At 41.1% G+C, this 20,130-nt stretch overlaps 1 protein-coding gene across 8 annotated transcripts; it reads left to right on the top strand.

The window, feature by feature from the left end:
* The first annotated feature begins 766 nt into the window (after window positions 1–766).
* LOC139658934 (A-type potassium channel modulatory protein KCNIP2-like) lies at window positions 767–13,181 on the top strand. 8 transcript variants are annotated; one of them, XM_071537121.1, is made up of 9 exons: window positions 767–941; window positions 10,243–10,341; window positions 10,609–10,733; window positions 10,983–11,052; window positions 11,552–11,622; window positions 12,149–12,256; window positions 12,466–12,570; window positions 12,843–12,905; window positions 13,056–13,181. In XM_071537121.1, exons 1-9 carry the CDS (start codon window positions 869–871, stop codon window positions 13,101–13,103), a joined length of 762 nt encoding a protein of 253 aa, XP_071393222.1. In that variant the 5' UTR covers window positions 767–868; the 3' UTR covers window positions 13,104–13,181. The 8 variants fall into 8 exon arrangements, with proteins under 8 accessions (XP_071393222.1, XP_071393223.1, XP_071393221.1 ...); XM_071537122.1 differs by having other exon boundaries at window positions 10,243–10,345; window positions 10,613–10,733; XM_071537120.1 differs by having other exon boundaries at window positions 10,243–10,351; window positions 10,577–10,733.
* The last annotated feature ends 6,949 nt before the right edge of the window (window positions 13,182–20,130 follow it).

Genomic DNA, 20,130 nt, shown 5'->3' with positions numbered 1-20,130 from the left:
AAATGTTGATTCCCTATTCCTCTTTTCCTCTCTCTTTCAACTGATAGAATAATATAGAAGATAAACTCACCAGCAGTTAGAGGAATTGAAGCTCGACACACACACACACACACACACACACACACACACACACACACACACACACACACACACACCATTCTCTAATTCACCTCAGTGTGTCTGTCAAATAATAGAACTGATACTTTCTCCTCTCTCTCTCTCTCTCTCTCTCTCTCTCTCTCTCTCTCTCTCTCTCTCTCTCTTCCTCTCTGACGCAGGCTAAAAGGACAGGTGGGATAATTCCTCCCTTCCTCTCTTCCTCTCTTCCTCCCTTCCCACACTTCTACCTCAGCCCTGGACAGTTGTCGCGGGATGTGCGCTGCCTCTGTGCCGCTCTCAGGTCGGACAGCTGCAGCTCGGACCAACAGATTCACTTGCTTTGGATGCCTGGACACAGTCAACAAGTCAGCAGATTTTCCAGTGCAGCCACACGAGACTAACACACTAGGTTTAAACCCGAGTCTCCCAGTCCATTCCCAGCTGTGAGAGTGAGCGCGCGCTGATGCAGCGGCAGGAGAGAGTTCAGTTTGGATAGAGGCGGCCAGGAGAAGAGACGCGCTCCGCTCCTCCTCACACACTTTTTTTTCCTTGTTCTTTTTTGTAACTCGGTTTGAAGTTTGCATCCCACATAGGCTGACGTTTGCAAAAAAAACAAAAAAACAAACAAAAGTGAAATGCAGAACAGAATGAACGGCCTGAAGTGATAGATGTGCTGCGGCTCCGACCCAAAGAGAGAGAGAGAGAGAGAGAGAGAGAGAGAGAGATCTTGTGCACCGCGGCGGTCTGGTAAGCACTTTTCCCCCTGACAATGAAATCCAGGAGTCAGGATCAGAGTTTGTCTGACTCCAGGGAACTGGATAGATCTTACGACCCGCTCACAGGTAGGTGCGAGTGATTTTTCACCTTGTTTGTTGAATTTGAGAAATGAGTGATATCGTGTGGGAAACTGAACAGCAGCCGATATCGATTGGCTGCTGTTTCCCCCCTATAGCTGTTTGCTGGCCTGGCTTAAATTCCCAGTCACAAGTGCACAAATGCTCATGGAAAGGCTTTTGAAGTCTGGTTAAACTGCCATAGTAAAACGTAATTAATTAATAAGGAGGCAAATTTTGCTGTTAGAAACTTAGAAAGTGGGACTTTGTATGAAGGTTTTCTTGTGAACAAAAATGACTTGAGTCAACAGTAACTGCACAGTCAGAAAACCATCATAGAGCATTTATAACAGCATACCTCCCCAGCAGGTCATTTGACAGTGTTATCCAGACGCTTCATGTAGATCCAGACTGGGATACAGACTGTTTTTTTTTTTTCTGTTTCCCAGTTTCACCTGCAACCAAACAAGGTTACAAATGTGACTGCTTTTCACTTCTACAGAGGTGAAAATAGTATTTTACCCAAGTTTAAAGGTCTAAGGGGACTTGCCCAGGAAACTACAAAGGTAAAAGTTAAAGTGAATAAAAATGAATACTCTTATAACCTTCAGTCAGTCTTTATTTGTGAGCATGAACAGCTCTCCCAACAGCTGGAAACCTCTGCTCTCCTCTGTGTTGTCTTCAGGAGACAAAACCTTGGAGCAGCTCCATTTACAGTGAATTGGACATTGATTTTTACAGGAAGTTCATTAGAGATTATACATCCAGATTAACTTTATGTCACTGTTTTAACCGACTAACCGTTTTGAATCATAAAATGTGCCAATATTCTCATAAACCAGCCAGGGTACTGACACTGTCCATAAAGTCAACATTAAAAAGTCACTAGAGCAGCTCTTCTTATCATCAGTGATTGTTCTTGTTTAAAGTCCGGACTAAGTCATTTGAGACTATAAATATAAACTATGTGAATTTTATTTGATATTGGATTTTTACTTTTAAAGGACAGCACTAAGATAGATAGATACTTTTGAATGAAGATTTTGCACGGGAGATAAAGCCAGAATGACTATCTGGCTGTAACTGATGTTATTGTACTACTAACCCTAACTAAAAAGTAATAAACACTTAAATTACAATTACTATTCACAAACATATTAACATATTTGGTCCTACTAGATTAACCCAATTATGATAAATGCATTACCAAGTTTACTGTGATGTTAACTGACATTGCAATGGTGTACTATGTTGTATGTATGTTGGTCAAATGAAAAAAATGCTAAAAAAATTACAACTAAATTTGATTTATAAATGTGATAGAACATAGTTTTTCTTGATATGTTATCAGAAGAAGTCACAAAATGCAGATATATGTATAGTGTCAGTAATATGCTCTGCTATTATTGGCTTGGATATGGGTGAGGAGATAGAACATAGAACATAGAACTCAATTGGTTGTAGCAGAACAGAAAAATATAATCTCCAAAAGAAGAAGCTCGCCCATCTCATTTCACATGAAATTTGAAGTCCTTGCCAAGCACCTGTCCGCTCGATTCCAATTAGATCTGTCAGGCTATTTTCTTTATCTCAGACTTTTCAGCCTTTTGTTTTCTTCATGACTGCTTGCAAAGACAAGCCTCTGGAGATCAGTAAGCAGCGACTCAGTGTTTGTCACACACACACACACACATGCACACACACACACACACACACACACACACACACACACACACACGCACACACACACACGCACACACACACACACACACACACACACACACACACACACACACACTTCTCTAGATGCTTCATTTGGTCTTTTATTCTTGTGACAGTTTCCCAAAATAGTTTTTCTCTTAATAAAAAAATAGAATAGAATAAATCCTTTCATGTTTACTGAAGAGAGGCACAAGACTCATTTAGTATGCATGATATTTTTAAAATACGGATGGATGAGGGATGAATGAATGGATGGATGTATGGAGGGAGGGATGGGTAGAAAGATGAAGGTTTATTTAACGGCTGGTTGGGTAGATAGTTGTTGCAGGCACAATGCCAAGTGTGATATCCATTCAGCAGCAGGTTAACCAAACAGGGAACAGGTGCATGAAGCATCATGAACAGAAAGGCAGGAAGGGGGCGTTCAAGGAACACAAACAAAACCTTTTTATTAAAGAGTGAAGTATTGGGGCCGTCCTGGTGGCTCAACGGGCCGGGGTACATACCATGTACCTGCATCCCCGACCTGGGACCTTTTTCGCATGTCACCCCACCATGTACTGATGAAAAAAGTTATAGCTTATCCATATCCAGAAACATCAAACCATCTGCATCTATAGCACCTAGAGGTTTTCTAGTCTAACAATAGATTTAAAAGATTTATTGGTTGGATGTATGGGAAGTCAATTTGCCAGCAATGTGGAACAGCAGTTGACGCCTGTCCAAACCTTTCAGATTGACCAAATTAGGCCAAATGTTTTTTATGAGCAGAATATTTATAATGTGACTCCAGCTGCTCTGCTGTACAGCTGTTGAAAACATAATGTGGTTTACTCATACATTATGGATGCTGAGTGTTTGTCAACTCATCACTTTCTATACAGTAAAGCTACGCGCGAGCTTCACTTACAGTGACAAACGCCCCGATTCAGTGCTGTGGTACAGTACACACACTGTACATAAACCAATATAGGTCTAATGTAAATGCATCTTGTATAAGATCATGAGGAAATAATACTTTTCTTTTAGAAGATACACATTTTAGGACTAATTTGTCATTCGCCATTGAATCTCTGAGCCTTGGTTCTTGTGATTTCAAGAACGACAGTGTCTAAGTGTAAAAATACAATCCAAAACAGTTTTTTCGGCCTGTACTTGTAGGTGTTGTGGGTGTGTGTGTGAGTGCACTTGTATTTCGAGCATGCGTGCCTAGTTCTGTGTGTGGACATGGGTGTGTGTGAGAAATGTGGCAACACTTTCATAGAAAGGGTTTTACATGACATTTTCGTAGCACGCTCAAGGCATTTTTCATGACGCATCAAAAACATTCATAACACCTTCATTACACATTTATGTTACCTTTATGTAACACAAAGCGGATTTCAAGATAAAAGCCCCTCAAATCCAAACAATTTTCATGTTTTAGGTGCCAACTGGAAGAGGTTATAGGCTTGGCTGGTGAAGTAGGGGTGTTGTATAAAGATCGATGTTGTGTAACAAATAATCAAAGCTTGTCCCACATAATGGATGCAGTGACGTCCGACCTGAGTGGAGGGACTTGAACTCCGGCCAAGCCTGTTGGGACACATGAGAGGAGATACAGAGCACAAGGTGGACAGTTAAAAACCACTGTAACGCTCCCCTGGGTGCTCTTGTCATGGTCGTGGTTGAGGCAGGAGAGAGAGAGAGCGTAATGTAAATAAACATGTATCAATGGATGTAAATAACCACCTATTTCGGGGTTTATATGCTATTTGAGGGTATTTTTTGTGCCCATAGTTTGAATGAAATGCACATCTAATCTGAACCATGTCCTTCTGGGGATTATGGTAAACACAGAGGCTGTAGCTTACAAACATTCATTTAGCGCTGCATGGCCCTCCTTAAGCTGCCATGACCTAACAAGTAAACACACAAACTGGTCCTGGAGAAGTGAGAGACAGAGAGAGAGAGAGAGAGAGAGAGAGAGAGAGAGAGAGAGAGAGAGACAAAGAGATGGAGGAAAGAGAATGAGAGAGAAGGGCCGTCCATCTTGGCCTTCCACTCTTTTAGGAAACGTTTTACTGGCTTGCTTACCTCATACTCCCTCATATCCATCTCTCTCTTTCTCTGGTGACTTCTGGATCATCTCTTTTATTCACAGGTGTCTTCATTCTCCCTCTTTCCTCGAAAACTCCAGAAGCTTGTTTTCACAGAAACTCAGAGTGAATCTCTTTAACTGAAGTTCTACTTTTGCATAGCTAGCATTAATCTGTTTCCTGCTCACTCCTAGCATTATTTAAGCTTCTTGTATTAGTTAACTTGACTTGATAGAATGTCAAAATACACACGCCTTACCCTTCATTAGCTAACGTTATGGTTTTGTTCACTGTGTTCACTGCTGAGCTAAACCTATGAACTAAGTTAGCAAAAGCTTTCCAAGAGGTGACACTCTGACACAAGACTATTTCTTTCTTAATGATGAGTGCACTCTCCTTTGCTCCTAATGAACGTCGCTGCTTTTAAATTGCCTATTATTGCTCATTTCAACCAACTGTTCTCAGGGCAACTTGCTTGTTTTTGGTAAATGCAATGTTGTAGCTACACCCTTTGTTCTCGGCACCATATTGAAACCTCCGCACTAATCAAGTTGCCTTGAGAAGGGAAGGTAGCTAGCAGAGATTGAATCCAGACTGTGTCTAGACATGATTCAGCTGGATTACATTTACACCTGACATTAAAATGTGTCCCTGGTATACAAAGACTAGATTAAGGGCTGGAAAGAGAGTATTGAAAGCCAGAAATCTCAGCACCTGGCGAAGTAATCATTTTGTCACTGGTATTGATCAGCAACTCAATCAAACCCCCACAGATATATTATGGTAATTTCGTGCTATGGGAGAAAATCTTACTTAATACACCTTTAAGCAGTAAGGTGCCCTAGGAACAGAAAGAGCCAGCTACGTGACGTCATTGCATTTAATAAAAACAAGCATGTTGCCCTTGTTCATATTGTAACATAGTGAACAAAACCATTAAGGTTAGCTAATGGTGGGTGACATGCATTTTGGCATTCTGTCCAGCTAACGTTTAATAACTCTTACAAACAACTTGAATAATACTTCAACTGAGCAAGAAACATTTATTGGCCATGATGCAAAAATAGAGCTTCTGTAAAAACAACGTTGGTACTCTCTGCACCTCCCGCCCTGTTTTTTTTTTTTTATTGGATTATTGTGTAAGCCAGTCACATCAAATGCCGTCCTTAGAAGGCATTTCAATAAATAAAACTCCTATCTGTGATTAATGCCCTCTGCTCTGTCAGATCTAAAAATACCTCTCAAGTTTGGAACGGTGGAGGAAGGGAGAAATCAGCAGGGAAGTTTTTCTAATTCCCTTTGTTCATGCTCTCTCTCTCTCTCTCTCTCTCTCTCTCTCTCTCTCTCTCTCTCTCTCTCTCTCTCTCTCTATTGCTCTTCGATTTACTAAAATAATTGTATTATTCTCCCTCATCAAAAAGATAGTTTGTGTGTTTGTGTGTTAGTGAGTGTATGTGTGTATGTGTGTGTGTGTGTGAGAGAGTGTGTGTAAAGCCCTGTAAAGCTTTGTTTGTTTTTCCATAGTAGGGCAGCTGCTGTATTTTGCAGTTTGATTGACATATCCTTAGTGTCCATTGTCACCAACGCCCATTATTCCCAGAGTAAGCACACTTAAGGTAATACACATATGCACCAACACACACAGACACACACACACACACACACACACACACACACACACACACACACACACACACACACACACATACACAGTCTCCCCAGGAGATTCATTGATAACCTAAAACTATGCTTGAGGTCTGAGCAGATCCTTGAAGGAGCAGGAGATTTACTTTAGGCAGACTATGTTTCACTTTCCGTGAGAAACATATTGAACAAAAGGATTTGATGGAGGCATGTGAAACCAAGAGGGGAGATAAACACAAGTTATGAAGAGGGAGTGAAACGCAGGGTAATTACCGGTTTGTTCTCACAGAGCAAGAATTACTTTAATTGAATCATATACTATAGATCGTACATAAAAATGTGTTTTTAATCAACTTGCCGGGTTCAAAAACAGCCCTCCATATCTCTAGTGCTTGATAAAAGCTCATCAGCTGCTGAGTCACACTTGTTTTCATTCTCTTTTCCACACACTTCTCCTCTTTTTGGTGTGTGTATTTTTAATATATTTGCTTTGGGACGTCACACACTATGTTGATGACAATACATATTAACACAACATATGTTGTTTTTAACATAGCTTGTGTTCAAGAGTAACACAAAGTGTGTTGTCCCACAGAAGACACACAGATGTGTTTAAAATAAGAGTGTAAGCTTGTGCAGTGCTTCAGTGGCTTGTGTCTATCAGCCCATAGTGTGTCTACATGTATGGGTTGATACTACAGTTTATATGTGTGGTTGGTTGGGGGAGTGTGGGTGTTGCATGTGTATCAACTCATCAGTGTGCAATGTGTTGTCAACTAGGAAAAAACAAGAAGATGGTGTTGTCATGGGATGCCAGTGGGGCCCAAAACAGCAGATGTGATGAATACACGTTATTACGATATTAGCATGACCAGGTCACTAAAAATGTTCACTGCTCATCAGTTCTAGTTCCCTGTGATAACATTTTCTTCTTGTTGTCCCTTCAGGATGTGGGTTTATTTCTCCTCAGATAGTAGGAGGATGTAGTCCAGTGTAATCTGACTGTGGTTGGACACTGCCCTCTAGAGGTGGGAAGGATGCACACGTGTCTGCAGACGCACCAGCTGCCCTGTTCACAGTTCACAGGACATCCTAAGCTAATCATGGAGTGACGTAAATCTTGTTTTCACCATCATTTACCATGAAGTGCAAACTCCCTCTTCCATGGATGTGTATGCAGATGATTTCAAATTCCTCCAAACCTTTATCTTTTTCAGTTCATGTAGTGTCTATCTCTGGTATACGGATGGAAAATCTGTGAAGCTTTTTTCTTAGAATGAACTAGGCTTGTCTTTGCTTGAGGTTAGGATCATGTGTATTCTGTTTGAAGCAATAGCTGATGGAAGTACATCCTCATCATTAGCCTTTCAATAGGTCAGAGTGAAGAGAGGCGTTGCCATAGTGACATTAATCAACTCTACTTTGTAGAGCAGCGTGCAGAGTGACAATGACAGAGACGGCTTGGGATTCACAGCAGCTGAGGGAAGGAAGAGAGATTAAATCAGATGAAATACAGAACTACAGATGAGAGGTGAGAGGCAGAGAGTGAGGCAGAGAGTGAGGAAAGTAGCAGAGGGAGAAAATAGGGTGGGTCTGGCGAATAGAGCAGGAAAAAGAAGACATAGCGGAAAGAAAAGAGAGGAGCATGAATCAAAAAGGAGGCAAAACAACAATGAGATTAATGTGAGAGACTGTGTCAGAGGAGCATCTCTTGTCTAGAAGCGCCTCCGACCTATCCAAGGGCTTGTTTCGCCTGCTCGATATAATACCTCTGTGTCTGGCTTTGGATAAGAGAGACTACTAAACAAGATGCCTCCAGGAAACGAAAGCAAGAGAGACACTTAAAAACAAAACAAAACAAAAACAAAAACAAAGAGAATTGAGGAGCAGGCAAAGCTTCAGAACAGAAGAGGAGAGCGTGGAGGGATGGAGGGAGGTATCTGTCTGTCTCAGCAGGACTCCAGAGGTGTGTCAGCGCTCTGCTTCTCCCATGGACAACTGGGGGGGGGGGGTGCGAGCGGGGATGGAGAGAGAAAGAGAAGCTTCTTTATTGAATCATTCGTTGAGAGAGAGAGAGACAGGTGAGAAGTCTGTGAGGTAGACCAGGACAGAATGATGGATAACCCTTTGATGTAGGTTTTTGCCTGCAACATTAAGGGAATAGCAGAGAAACAAGTGGATTCTTCCAAGGAAAGCTAGATAGCAAAAGAAGAGAGAGAGAGAGACATACCCATTTCCGATCAGCTTGATGAAGACGACGAGGAAGGAAGGAGGAATCAGTTATCAGTCGACCACTTCTAGATAGAAACATTTTGGTTTCAAATAGTGAGGAAAGACAGAGAAAACAAAAACAGGAGACAAAGCGGAGACAGGGGAAAGTATTGCTGACCACAGAGGAAGAAGCTCATCAGAGGACCACAAACTGAACTCCGACTCACATCTATCCTCAAAAAAACCATTCAGCATGGACCAGCGCAAGAGGAAGTACCAGAGACTGCTGAAAATGGGCCGACAGTTTTACCGCTGGCTGACTGGCACCCTGTCAACAGGTACTGTCAAGGTGGAGCTAGGGGAGGAGGGAAGGCGTAACAGGAGGAGGCACTTTACATGAGGGAAGAGAGACAGCTGGCAGAATGTGATGTTCAGTGTGTTAAGATATTTTTCCTTGTGGTCCATTTTTACTGTGAATACAGGAGTTATTGTATCATCTGATTCTGTTCAGTAAAGCCCTCTAAGATCTTGTTTATTTTATGAATAATATCTCAAATATAAACTACAATGAAAGATCAGAGAGCGAGAACCTATTGATTATCTATGATGGCATCCCGCAAGTCATTTATAATATATGATATTTACTATCTGATATGTTTTAAATCCCAGGCTAGCTACAGTTTGAATATTCTGTCAGATATATAACTGAGCCGGAATGTGTTAATTAGATAATATTCATAATTATGGAGTCCTGTTACATATTGCTGTTATTTTAAGTGGCACTCGATTCAGTTTTAAAGTTATTGCACTGATCATGCTGTGTGAAGTGTTGCCAGTATGGCTTCTGTGGATGTGGAGCATAGGGAGAGCAAAGAAGACGTGTGCGTGCGTGTGTGTGTGTGTGTGTGTGTGTGTGCGCGTGCGTGTGTGTGTGTGTGTGGAAGGGGTGTCACATCTAGCATCTGTAAAAGGCCATGTGACAAAGTTGTGTTGTGGCACCTGTAATGGCCAGCGAACCATGAAGGTGGATGTCTGTTCTCTTTATTGTTAACGCCAAGGAGTCAACACAACTCAGTGTGTGTGTGTGTGTGTGTGTGTGTGTGTGTGTGTGTGTGTGTGTGTGCATCTTTCTCAACTCTCGCTTTGTCACTATTTGTCTTCTTCCCCAGCTGAAAATACTGTTTACTTCACTCTTCCACCCTCCTCAAAAAAAAAAACAACCTTTCAAAATGTTTCATCTTCAACACATGAAAAAATGCTTTTAAAGGTCCCATATTTTCCTCCTTATTTATATACACATATGATCAGAGAATAAAATAATGAAAATTAAATGGGATCTTTACATCACACTGTGCTCGACCTCTATAACTAAGAGCTATGACTCTGTCCCCGGTGCTGAAATGTTTCAGTCACGTTGTACTCTCCTTAGTGCTGAAATAATGGATGGATTCAAACAAACGAGCAGTTTTCATTTGTACGGGTCACACTGGTTCAAAGCCAGGTCAGCAAACTAATTTGCACGCACCAGGTTGCATGGATAAGACATTTAAAGTATTTGAGTCTAATTTGGCTCATGTTTTATTCATTTTTCATGGTGTCCGCTGTGTGGACCATTCTATCTCCCTCTAATCTTTGCTGTGATTGGTTGTTTCCAGGTAACCCATCATCCAAACCGAATAAAAAGACCATTAAGCAGAGGTTCCTCAAACTGCTACCCTGCTGTCGCTCTGGCTCCAGCCCTTCCCTCAATCAAAGCAAGTCTGTGTGACCCATCTGCAAATTGTCACTCCAGCCATTCTTTTGTACAAGCCATACTGCATTATCTTCTTTCTTACTGAGATTCCCCTTGACAGGAATTTAGTAGTTGAGAGAATTTTAACGCAAATCCTGTTATGCCTTCTTCTACCTTCACTCTCCCAGCCAAAAATAGGAATCACCCTCTTGGTGTGGTGGGTGAGGCAACATTACAGTAAGGTGCATTGCAGACAGTAACTATATCTTTTTTCTCTTCGTCCCTCCAGACAGTGTGAGCGATGAAGGGGAACTGTCAACAGTGTGCTACAGACCAGAAGGGCTGGATCATCTCTTACAGCAGACCAACTTCAACAAGAAAGAGCTGCAGGTCCTCTACCGGGGATTCAAAAACGTCAGTCGCAGTCAAACCTTCCTGTGAATTTCTACTTTCTGCACTCTTAACCTTTTGCTCTTTTTTGATAAGCATGCATCCTTGTGCAATGTTTACAGGTCTATAGGTTTGTAAGTCTGTGTCTATGGATATTCTATAGTGTGTGTGTGAGAGCATATGAGGGTCTGTGTGTGTGTGTGTGTGTGTGTGTGTGTGTGTGCTTCGCTACATGTAAATTTTCTAACTCCAGCTGTGGGCCGTCTTCCACAGGAGTGTCCCAGTGGTGTGGTGAATGAGGAGACTTTTAAACACATCTACTCCCAGTTCTTCCCTCAGGGAGGTCAGTCAGACTCTCTCTCTCTACCTGTCAGCAGTGTTTTGAACCTTTATTTAACCTTTATTTTTGCATGGATGCTCTTTTCAGTACCAACCTGCTTCTCCTTAATATAGGTTCACACAGTCACACCTGGGAGCTGCCCAGTACAACCACAGACTCCCAATGTTGCTGACTGAGTAGCTCCACTTGTGGACTGTAAATCTGTTAATCTGTAAAGCTAGCAAGTGTCAATATAGAGATAATTCTTACAAGCCAATATGAGCTCTGTACAAGCAGGATGAAGATGCTTTATCCTTCATCTTCAATATGATCAACTACATGCCAGCCTTAGTTGTCAAATTTCCCCCTCTGACCAATAAAATTAATATCAGTTGGGGCAATTAACATACTCATACTTATGGCACAGTTCAGCTACTGTACGTTACTGTATTTAATGTGTGATCAGGAAAGGTGAGGGATTTTATCAGATTTGAGTAGTCACTCTCTTTTCTCTTTATGTCAGATTCAAGCATGTACGCTCACTTCCTGTTTGAAGCCTTTGACACACACAACAACGGATCGGTCTGCTTCGAGGTGAGGAGTCCGTTCCCTGCTCATCACTGTCTACTCTAAAAACATCCCAAAAGGACAAATATACACCAAATTTGAGAAAAAGTTTCTGGCAGTTGCTGCCTTATAGCTAATGATCTGTTATGATAGCTGAAGATATATTCTAAAGGCACATTCTTTATATGGCCTATCACCATCCTTCAATCCGCTCAGTTGTTCCCATCTCATCAAAAACTCTTATCTCATACTTATCAAGAAGAATTACGAGCATTTGGTTTGTCATCTGTGGATCTATCTCAGTGTCAATACCAGGCCTCTTTAGCCAGGCTTGGATTTTAAACCAGAACAGTGTCACATTTGGACAGAACCAAAAGATATGTGATATCGACTCAATATTGATATAATATAGTATTGACTACACTATTCTTCTCTCTGTGCTTCCCTGCTCCTCTCCTCTCTCCTCCCCGACTGTCTTTTGACCCTCTCCTCTTGATGTTACTGTTACTTTACTTCTCTCCATCATCCCTTCATCGCCTTCTGCCTGCTGTAGGACTTTGTTATGGGTCTATCCATCATCCTGAGAGGCTCCATCACTGACAAACTCAACTGGGCCTTCAATCTCTACGATCTCAACAAAGACGGCTGCATCACCAAAGAGGTACCCACCGCATTCTCTCTCTCTCTCTCTCTCTCTCTCTCTCTCTCTGTCTCTGTCTCTCTCTCTCTCTGTGTGTGTGTCCATGCATGCGTGTGTGTGTGTTTCTTCTCAGACAGGTCTGCTGAAAGCTGGCTTGTGTCAACTAGCAGCTTGTGATGACACTTGTTTGTTTGTTTTTTTATTTCTCTTTCTTCCCTCCCTCTGTCCAGGAGATGACAGACATCATGTGTTCAATCTACGACATGATGGGGAAGTACACCTACCCCTGCATGAAGGATAACGCTCCCAAGGAGCATGTTGACAACTTCTTCCGGGTAAAAACACAAATGATCAAACAAACACATCCTCCAAACACTAAACTCAAAACAATATCCTCAGTCATTAGGATTTGCAATGTAGCACTTATTCAAGGCAACGTACTTTGCAATAGTTCAGTACATGGTTTGATATATGAAGCATTTTCCAGCATACAAGTAGGCCAGTTTATTTGTATATACAGTATGTGTATTTGTTTCTATGCGTGTTTGCTGGACTTAGTAGTACTGAGTCTGTGTTTGTATCTGTGTCTGTGTTTACATGTTGCCAGAAAATGGACAAGAACAATGATGGAGTTGTCACCATCGAGGAGTTCTTGGAAACATGTCAAAAGGTCTTCTTCTTGCCATTAATACATTCATGGTTCAAATATTTTCAACCACATTTCAAATACACATTTAATTCCATGACTACTACAACTAAAGTGCCGTATGCTGCTGTCTCAGTAATTGTACTTTTTTGTCACTTGTGACCTCCCATCCAGGATGAGAACATCATGCAGTCCATGCACATGTTTGACAATGTGATCTAAGGCTTGGTGCACACTGACCACTCACATGTGAACTGTCCCACCTCCCTGGACCTGCTGGAGCTCCACCATGGTGCTTCTGCTCCCAGCCAGCGGGGTTTCTGGGCCTGTACAGAGTGGAGCAGGGGGCTTACGGCAACCATCTACCCTAACAGTACCTTTTTTATTTGTGTCAGGAAACAGAATGACCAGAATGGTTTGTTTTCTCACTGGACTCAAGTCGGACAATCCTTCGGTGCAATGGGATTATTATTTCTGATTATTAATCTACAGAATGATAAAAAAGGTGGATTCTGGTGTTTTAAGATCATGTGTCATGACTGAATTTTCACAAATGTTAGTGGAGACAACTGTGCAGACAGATACCAACAATAGCTGCTCAGTAATAATTAGCATTGATGAATGCCTTGACCAACAGTACTGCACAATGGACAGTTGCAGTTTTAACTCCCCATGGCTTCTGCACCTATACAAATGACATGTTGATGGCTCTAACTTATGATCTTTTCTTTATTGCATGTATTATACTCATGAGAGAGAAAGAGAGAGAGGATGTACATACACATGGAACAAATGAAATAACACACACTCAATTTATTGTGCTGTAGTGTATCACACACACACACACACACACACACACACACACACATACACACCTCACTCAGACACCTCTGCAGTACAGTGAAGGACCGCTCTAATAATGGGACAAAGTCTGAGATCAAGCAATAATTTTACAGGTTTTAACTGACATGTTGGAATATTTTCTCTGTCCTCAGTATTCAAATCAACCACTCACTTTCATCCTGGTGTATTGTGTCTGCATGATGTGTCTGTTTCGACTAGGATCTGGCCATTGCAACTTTTAAAGAGGGAATTTATTTTGGACATGGTAACAGTGATGATGATGATGATGATGATTATATTGAATAAAACTACACAGTTGCTATGCAAACCAATATAAATATTTTGTTATTGACCAAATGGAATAGAGTGTAAGAGAACCATGTTACTAAGTCAAGACAGTGTTTATATGGCCATAATTGTTAAGGCCTCAATACTTTCTATTCTATTCTATTCTATTCTATTCTATTCTATTCTATTCTATTCTATTCTATTCTATTCTATTCTATTCTATTCTCCCTCATTGCAACTTTGAGGAACTGGTGGACTGTTACTATGGCAATGGATATAATAAAGGCTCAGTTGTAGTTTTGTATTATTAAGGAATATTCTCGAATTCAGTTTCTGAGTTTCTGGTGAAGCATAATGGTGAAACGTACGGCACAGAAGTAGCAGCTGCACCTGTGAGAAATATATTTACAGACTCAATTTAACATCCACCAATAATTTCAAACTTTTATTCTGAAGTAAGTTCAGTGTTGCTCGTATTTTTGCTTGTGTCTGAATACAGGGAGATCTGGACTCTCAAGCAGACAACAACCATGTGGCTTGATAGGGAAAATGGAGAGAAAGAGAAGAGCGAGCCGGAGAAGAGGAATATGTAGAGATGGCAGCAACCTTTAGAAAAAGAGAAAAGATAATTTTTTCCCTTGCGTCCTTGATGGCTTTCTTCTGAATGCCCAAGCATCCAGCACAGCCAGGAGGAAGGATGGAGGAAGGAAAGAGAGTAGCTGCAGAAAACGAGGACGGACATTGTGAATTGGGACCTAACCTCATTAAGAAGAACATTTTAATTTACCAATAGGCAGGAAGTGATGTAACGATCCCATGTGCCATAATCTAGGGCAAGGATCCATACAGATTGCCAATTGATGACAAAGGAATGATGTACTAACCCACAAATGTGGACATAAATAAATCGACAGGACCATCAGACAGGGGGGGACCATTCACTAATCACCTAATCTAAATATTACAGGGTTGAGTGTGCGAGTGCAGGTGTGTCATTGGGTTTATCAAGTGAGCACCTCCCATCACAGATGATGTCATTGAATTAAGTCCACAATACCAGAAGGCTGTATGGATGGGACAGTACGGTCATACATCCCAGCATCACAGCTACAGTCACCTACACTTCCCTGTTTCTATGCTTGGGCTTTTCCCTAGTTCCCAACATTACCCAATAACTTCTAAACTTGACAGCAATAGGCTGATAGGACAGCTGACACCTCTATCTTGAAACAGCCCGCTCAGCAGTTCAGAAACTCAATAGTATCAGCAAACAATAAGCTTAGTTATGCAAGGCAATTATACCAAGACCCGAGAATGTATGACCTCTCACTCCAGCTACCATAGCTATACTATAATATCATATGATATATTATTCCTGTCTTAGTCATAAGATACATATCTATGTTTGGGCATGAGCTGACAGAGCATTCATACTACTAAAGACAATCTACCAATAAGCATGCTACAGACAATCTGTCTCTACCCTACAACACTCAAGGGCCCCGACCTTGGCAGCTTTGTGCCCCAGTCAGTACGCTTTCTCCTCAGTCACGCCCACTGCTGCTGCACATACAGTCTTTACTGCCTGCTGTAAAGGTCTACTCATGAATGCCAAATTCACCTAGCAGTGTTACAGTTTGACTAGGTATTTATGTGTTAACATTATCATGCACAAATGAAATTGTTATTGACTTGATTTATGACTTAAATGTGAAACCAACATATCTTGATTGATGGCTCCAAGGTATGTGATAATGAGAGAAGATATAGTCGGTATTTGAATGTACTGACCTTTAATAATGCTCATTTGACAAACTGTTGGCATGCAACCTCCACATGGTGCGCTATAGATTTCCAACCCTCTAGCTCCACTGCCAACTAGGTTTAACTAAGCAGTTTCCTTTTACAGTATATGCATCATCTCCATCATCGGTGCCGTTTCCTCCCTTGGCACCCTGGGCTCCACAAAATACACAATTCTGGCCTTAAGGTAGTGCTGCTTGCTATTTTCCAATCTCTGCCCACCCTTACCTGGCCTACAATATGCTTGCCCCAAAATGCCTCACTCCTAATCTTTTCTCCCTCATAAACAAAACCAGTTTTAATATCTTTCTTCCTTTGAGCTGACAAATCAATTTCCTTGAGTTTCCCTACTCCATAAAGGTTGCCTTATGCCCATTCCCAAGCATCCTCTTAGTTGTTGCACTCGCCCTACTATATCCCTACTGTGCCTGCTGAACATGGTCTCTTGGGCTCCATTTCTGCACCGCTGATACAGCATATGCTAGATTTGTAACTATTAGATATCTTGTACACCGTCAAGGGCCCCATTACCCAAAAGCAACACACCAAAACTGCAGGCACCACAGCTTTAACTTGCCTGGTAGTCCTGACTTCTCTATACCCTCACTGCCTGTAACTGCCTCCTGCCTTATCTCCTGAATCTGCCCCTTGTCATTCAGAGTTGCGTCATACCAGCTTCCTAAGCTTCTGACAGACTTCTCTAAAACTGCTGGTATTGCTTTCTCATCTGTGTAAAACTTTTTGTTTGCCAGTTTTTCCAATAGAGGACTGAACAATGAAGATGCTCCTCAACTTACTCAACTGTGAGAATCGGCAGATTGTATAGTCAGAAAAAAAAGAAGAAAAAAAAGTAGATACATCCCTACAGACTTTTTAATGATGTTCAAACAACCTTTCCATTCTCTGTGTTCTCCAGTTGTGGTTGTATAAACATATAGAGCAAACATAGCTATTAATGGAGCATTAATGCATAGAGTAGCAGTAATTAAATATTTATAAAACAAGCGAATATCATATTCCCAAATATTAGCTTGAAGAGCACAACTTTAATATTGTCCCAATATGCAAATTTTATATAGAAATTACATCAATGGGAATAGTGAACCTCGCTCAGTGCTGATCCTGGCCTCCCTAGGGCCCTAAGCAAACCTCTGCTAAACTATTTACCATGTCTGGTAAATAGTCCTCCATCTTGTAACTAGAAATTAGAAAATAGAAACTGAAAAAATATGTGTAGTGTAATATGTGTGAAATAGTTAAGTAGTCAGCTCCACAAAAACACTTCTATAATGCTTAAATGTTTCTCAAATGTGTAAACATTTGAACACTTGAAAAAAAATCTTACCATCAAAACACTTCTGCACTTCCTTGAAGCAAAATAGTCAGTAACAGCTGTTTCCACACCTCTTATGCTCATGATGGCCGCTCAAATGTTCCTGTCACATGGAAGATCTCGGGTAGCTCTTAATGAGCTTGAATTTTGAAAAGCTCCTTTCTGCTGTTGCCACCGTCACAGGTACGGTGATTTTTAGGGTTTTCCAAAGGTTAGGATAGAGGTTTTCAGGAAAGCAGCTCACATGCTGTCATGTTATCTGATGGCAGGTCAGGAAAATTGTAAATCTCCAGTGCCATATCTATTCCATTGATGTCACATTCCTCTCTGAAGGTGACAGTGTTTTGAACTTCCATGCAGTGAACCTGTAGGGACTCAGTGTTTCCAATCTTTCATTAATGGATGTCTGGGCAGAATCAACCACAGTGTTGAAGAAACTGACTTCAAGGTTTTTCAGTCACAGGTTCATCAGGAGCTACGTGACTGAAGAGCCTTTTGTCATTTCTCAGTATTTTCTCTTTCAAAACTGGCTCCACACTCATCTCCTCACAAAGGCTTTTGTCTGTGGAAAATCCAGTTCCTTGTTGTGTAGTGAGGGAGCACTTTGCACTTGAGATCAAATTCACTGTTGTATCCAGCTGCAGTAGGATTGGGGGAGCTTGTTCACTTGGTTTATCATTGTCAGTATCTCACACAATACAGCACAGCAATTCAGAAAGAGGTAGAGACCCAGTGTCCTCTGCAAGTACTTGTGCTGTTATGCCACAGGATCATTTTGTCTGATTGGGTTGGACCTCAGAGGCCTGATGCCTGAACACATGAACACTTTGGAGCCTTTGGAGCTTCTCCACCGTGTGTCACTCCATGACTTCATGGTTAGCTTCAGGCGTTTCTTCAAAACACTCCATCTTTGTGTGCCAGCTGGAAACAAGGTGAAGAGCTTTTGCACGAAAAACCCAATGGCATCCTTTGAAGACTTGGCAGCATTTGCAACAAGATGTAGAGTACGTGCTCCACATGGGGCAAACATGGCTCTGGGAATGTTTGTTTTTGCAGAAGTGGCTTGTACTCCTTGGTACTCGCCCTTCATGTTGGCCCCATTACTGTAGGCTTTCTCTCTACAATATTCAAATGTGATCTTCAGCTCATTCAGCTTATCTAAAATGACGCAGGACAGTTTCAAGCCTGTTGTATTCTCACCATTCACAAAGCCAGTTAAGTGTTCCTTGATTTCTGACTTCCCCTGTAAAGCCTTCTCAGGATAATGGACATTTGCTTCTGACGTCAGGTGGACAGTCCAAGATAACGAAGTACTTTGAGTTGTTTACTTGAGTTTCTACTGCCTTGCCACTCACAATCTGTATCGGCTCACTGTGTGTGCGAGCAACTGAATGATACTCATGAGACGTGTAAGGACATTCAGCCATCGCTTTCTTTCAGCTTCAAAGATTGTCATAATAGTCAATAATATGTCCTTTACTCAGGTGCAGATCAAAATCTCAATTTAATCAGATTGTGTGTTCAGGGCTACCCTCATATTTCTTCACAACAGAGTTTGTATTTGACCAGTCATTCACTCCATTTATCATTTTGCAGCAAAAACATACACAGTTGAGTTGATCCTGGTAATCGTTTCCCCATTTGAATCTGTCTCTGGAATAAGGCTGAATGGAAACCTCTTGACATTTCATAAAGTCAATCTGCTGGGACAGCTGGCGGAGCAACAACTGTTGTTTTATTTGGGTCTGTGCTAGTACTGGCTGATGTTGTCTGCACTTCACCATTATTATTATTTATCTTTTGGAGGTATATCTTACACATTTATTTAGTCACATAACATACTACAATCAGCATGTGGCCACAAAGTATTTAGTTTGTAAGTAATTCAGTCATTCAGTCAGGTTGTTTTATGTGAACACCTCCTACATATTCATCAGTGTAGTGTGATGATGTGTGTGTTTCAGATAAAAACAGAAAGCATGAGGAGCCTGTTCCAGTGCTTAAGGGGGAAAGACTAAATATGATTTTTTCTGCATGAGCCAGGATTATTTTCTAAAAAATACAATTTTGGATGAAGGTTAAACCCCCTTTTTAAAGAGCCACCATAAATTGGTGTAATGTATTTTCATCATTTTGCCCATATGCACTATTTGATTTTCAGTGATTGAAGGTGATTTTGCAAGTGAAAGAGATTTTCTAATCACATTGCATGGTACTTATTCAGAATCTGATTTGAGGGTTTGCTCTTGATAAAAAAAAAAAACAATGTGCATGTTAGAAATCACAAGCCTGACAGACAGGCCTTACCACCTATCCCTGGCTTGGTAGGCGGACCATCAAGTCTTCAATTACACCCAAATACACAACCTCTTACCATTGTCCAGTGTGAATGCAGTGCGTTTGGTGCAGCTCTGTCAGAGTTTACCTCCCTACCTTAACTAATGTTGATTAATAGAACTTGGATGCATTACTGGTTGAGTTACTTATTTAGAGTGAATAGTAATAGAAACATTACTTTCTTTGTTAAAGGATACATGCATTTATGTTGTATTTACTGTATTGCAGAAAATCGTCCATACATCCTTCCATGTTCCAAACCCAAACGTACTATCATCATTGCATCAATAAATGGAACAATGCCATCTTTGGGTCCTTGCGTTTTAATGGGCATACTGGTGCCAATGCTTTAGTTAGAACAATCCAGATACAATCTTTTACAGTGCATTTTATACATGTATTATTTCAATTTTTCATTAAAGTACAGAATCCAGCTTCATTTCAGAGACACTGAACAAAGCCTCCCTATTGGGGCGGGGTGAAAAGGGTAATTGACAACATAACTCTACTTTTTTGCTTGGAAGCCCTTTGTGACTTTATGGAAAAATACTGCAAAAATATATGTTTTTGTTTTTGGAATAACAATTAAGTAAGCAAGTCATTGCCAGTCTTTCACTCGATCAACAAAAAACACAGACACCAAAA

Source organism: Centroberyx affinis, unplaced genomic scaffold (assembly GCF_046629955.1).
Source record: "Centroberyx affinis isolate AG114_WGS23_722 - 3 ecotype Tasmania unplaced genomic scaffold, CSIRO-AGI_Caff_v1 ptg002986l_1, whole genome shotgun sequence".
In the NCBI taxonomy this organism is placed as follows: Eukaryota; Metazoa; Chordata; class Actinopteri; order Beryciformes; family Berycidae; genus Centroberyx; species Centroberyx affinis.
Note: the sequence above shows the minus strand (reverse complement) of the source record. Positions and strands in the feature narration are given on the sequence as shown.

Excerpts from the sequence above, each read along its gene's own strand:
- LOC139658934 (XM_071537120.1), top strand. The coding sequence starts at position 869 with ATGAAATCCAGGAGTCAGGATCAGAGTTTGTCTGACTCCAGGGAACTG. Across the intron at positions 10,352-10,576 it reads CTCAATCAAAGCAAGTCTGT|TAACTATATCTTTTTTCTCT; the intron begins GTGACCCATCTG and ends CATTGCAGACAG. Across the intron at positions 11,053-11,551 it reads CCAGTTCTTCCCTCAGGGAG|ATTCAAGCATGTACGCTCAC; the intron begins GTCAGTCAGACT and ends TCTTTATGTCAG.